Here is a 2066-nt window from a genome sequence, read left to right on the forward strand (position 1 = left end):
ATGATTGTCAAACTGGGGAAACTGGCTTTCGAGCAGCTTGTGAAAGGCAACCTGATCTTCTATGAGGAAGACCTGCGAGAGTGTGGCATTGATGAGACAGAAGCAGCAGTGTACTCAGGATTGTGCACTCAGATCTTCAGAGAGGAGTTTGTCTTGTTTCAGGGGAAGGTATTCTGCTTTGTTCATCTGAGCATCCAGGAACATCTAGCAGCTCTATATGTCCACCTCTCCTTTACAAAGAACTACATAAATGTGTTCAACCAAACCAAACAAAGTGTGTTCTCTAAGATTTTAAACCAGAAGAAATATGTTTCATTATCTGAGCTGCATAAGAGAGCTGTGGATGAATCTTTACGAAGTAAAAATGGACATTTGGACCTTTTCCTTCGTTTTCTTCTGGGTCTTTCATTGGAGTCCAATCAGACTCTCTTACGAGAACTAGTGACACAGACAGGAAGCTGCTCCTACAACAAAGAGGAAACAGTTGAGTTCATCAAACAGAAGATCAGGGAGAATCACTCTTCAGAGAGATCCATCAATCTCTTCCACTGTCTGAATGAACTGGGTGATGATTCACTGATGCAGGAGATCCAGGATTATCTGAGATCTGGACAAATAGGAGAAACCAAACTCTCCTCTTCACAGTGGTCAGCTCTGGTTTATGTGCTGCTGACATCAGAGCAGGAGATGGTTGAGTTTAATCTGAAACAGTTTGTTGGAGCCCAAAATACAGCAGATGAAGTTCTTCAGAAGCTGCTGCCAGTGATTAAAGAATCCAGATCAGTTCAGTAAGTCACACTGACAACACTCACTACACTGATAAAACATCACGTTTATGCACTTTTTTACCAAAGCAGTAAAATTATAATTCATTTATATCAGTGTTTCCTGAACTGAGACTGAAGAGTGTCATTGTTCTCTACAGGTTGAGGGATTGTGGAGTCACAGATGAAGGTTGTGCTGCTCTGGCTTCAGCTCTGAGATCAAACCCCTCACACCTGAGAGAACTAGATCTGACTGATAATAAACTAGGAGCGTCAGGAGTGAAGCTGCTCTCTGATGGACTGAAGGATCCTCGCTGTAAACTAGAGAAACTCGGGTAAGATTATATAAACATCCTCTAACATTTTCTTTTTATGGTCAATAATGTACAAAATAAACACAAAAACTAAATAAAATCTAAAAAGTGTATTTTGATGATTTAGTTTAATCTTTGTTCAAAAGTTTTTGACAGTTTTATGTAAGCATTGTTCTCAATTTATGCAAAATATATGATGCACACGTGTGAATTGCCTTGGATGTGTGTGTGTGTGTGTATTTTGAATCTTTCCTGGTCCCTCATACTCTTTAGCAAATCAGATGTGAGCTTATCATTCAACCAATCATAACCCGCTGAGAGTACAGCTCAAGGAGCACAGCTTTGTGCACCATATACGCAATATGACTAAACGCCTTCTCTAGCAGACTCTATTTTGGCAGAGAGGTACATAAATTACTTACTCAATCTGCTCCATCCATAAATAAATGACATACCCTAAATAAAAAGATTGCTGCTCACGAGTCATTCTGACTAGACACATAGCCAACGTAGTTGGTTTAGTTTTCCCCAGATTTATATTGCACACGACGGCCCCTTTCCCACCGAATAAAATTCATTTGATCCCCAAATAAAGACAACATTGCATATAGCATTGCATATAGCTAAAGTGATATACACTCACCTGCCACTTTATTAGGTACACTTGTTCAATTGCTTGGTAACACAAATTGCTAATCAGCCAATCACATGGCAGCAACTCAATGCATTTAGGCATCTAGATGTGGTGAAGACGACTTGCTGAAGTTCAAACCGAGCATCAGAAGTCAAAGTCACTTAAATCCACTTTCTTCCCCAGAAAGGGGATTTAAGTGACTTTGAACGTGAAACGGTTGTTGGTGCCAGACGGGCTGGTCTGAGTATTTCAAAAACTGCTGATCTACTGGGATTTTCACGCACAACCATCTCTAGGGTTTACAGAGAATGGTCCGAAAAAGAGAAAATATCCAGTAAGCGGCAGTTGTGTTGA

General features: G+C 40.3%; 1 protein-coding gene and 1 long non-coding RNA gene across 2 annotated transcripts in view; both read left to right on the forward strand.

The window, feature by feature from the left end:
• LOC107575215 (NACHT, LRR and PYD domains-containing protein 3-like) overlaps positions 1 to 2066 on the forward strand; it is a 45463-nt gene that overhangs the window by 7075 nt on the left and 36322 nt on the right. The window contains exon 7 of the mRNA XM_016261623.1: positions 241 to 788. Coding sequence (XP_016117109.1) covers positions 241 to 788 — 548 coding nt within the window. The remainder of the gene's footprint in view (positions 1 to 240; positions 789 to 2066) is intronic.
• The window catches only part of LOC107575217 (uncharacterized), an 18985-nt gene continuing 16930 nt past the window's right edge, over positions 12 to 2066 (forward strand). Inside the window, exon 1 of the long non-coding RNA XR_001607824.1 lies at positions 12 to 150. This is a non-coding gene — a long non-coding RNA (uncharacterized lncRNA). The remainder of the gene's footprint in view (positions 151 to 2066) is intronic.

The sequence above is a fragment of the Sinocyclocheilus grahami genome, unplaced genomic scaffold (assembly GCF_001515645.1).
Source record: "Sinocyclocheilus grahami isolate Dianchi unplaced genomic scaffold, SAMN03320097.WGS_v1.1 scaffold2513.1, whole genome shotgun sequence".
NCBI classification, from domain to species: domain Eukaryota; kingdom Metazoa; phylum Chordata; class Actinopteri; order Cypriniformes; family Cyprinidae; genus Sinocyclocheilus; species Sinocyclocheilus grahami.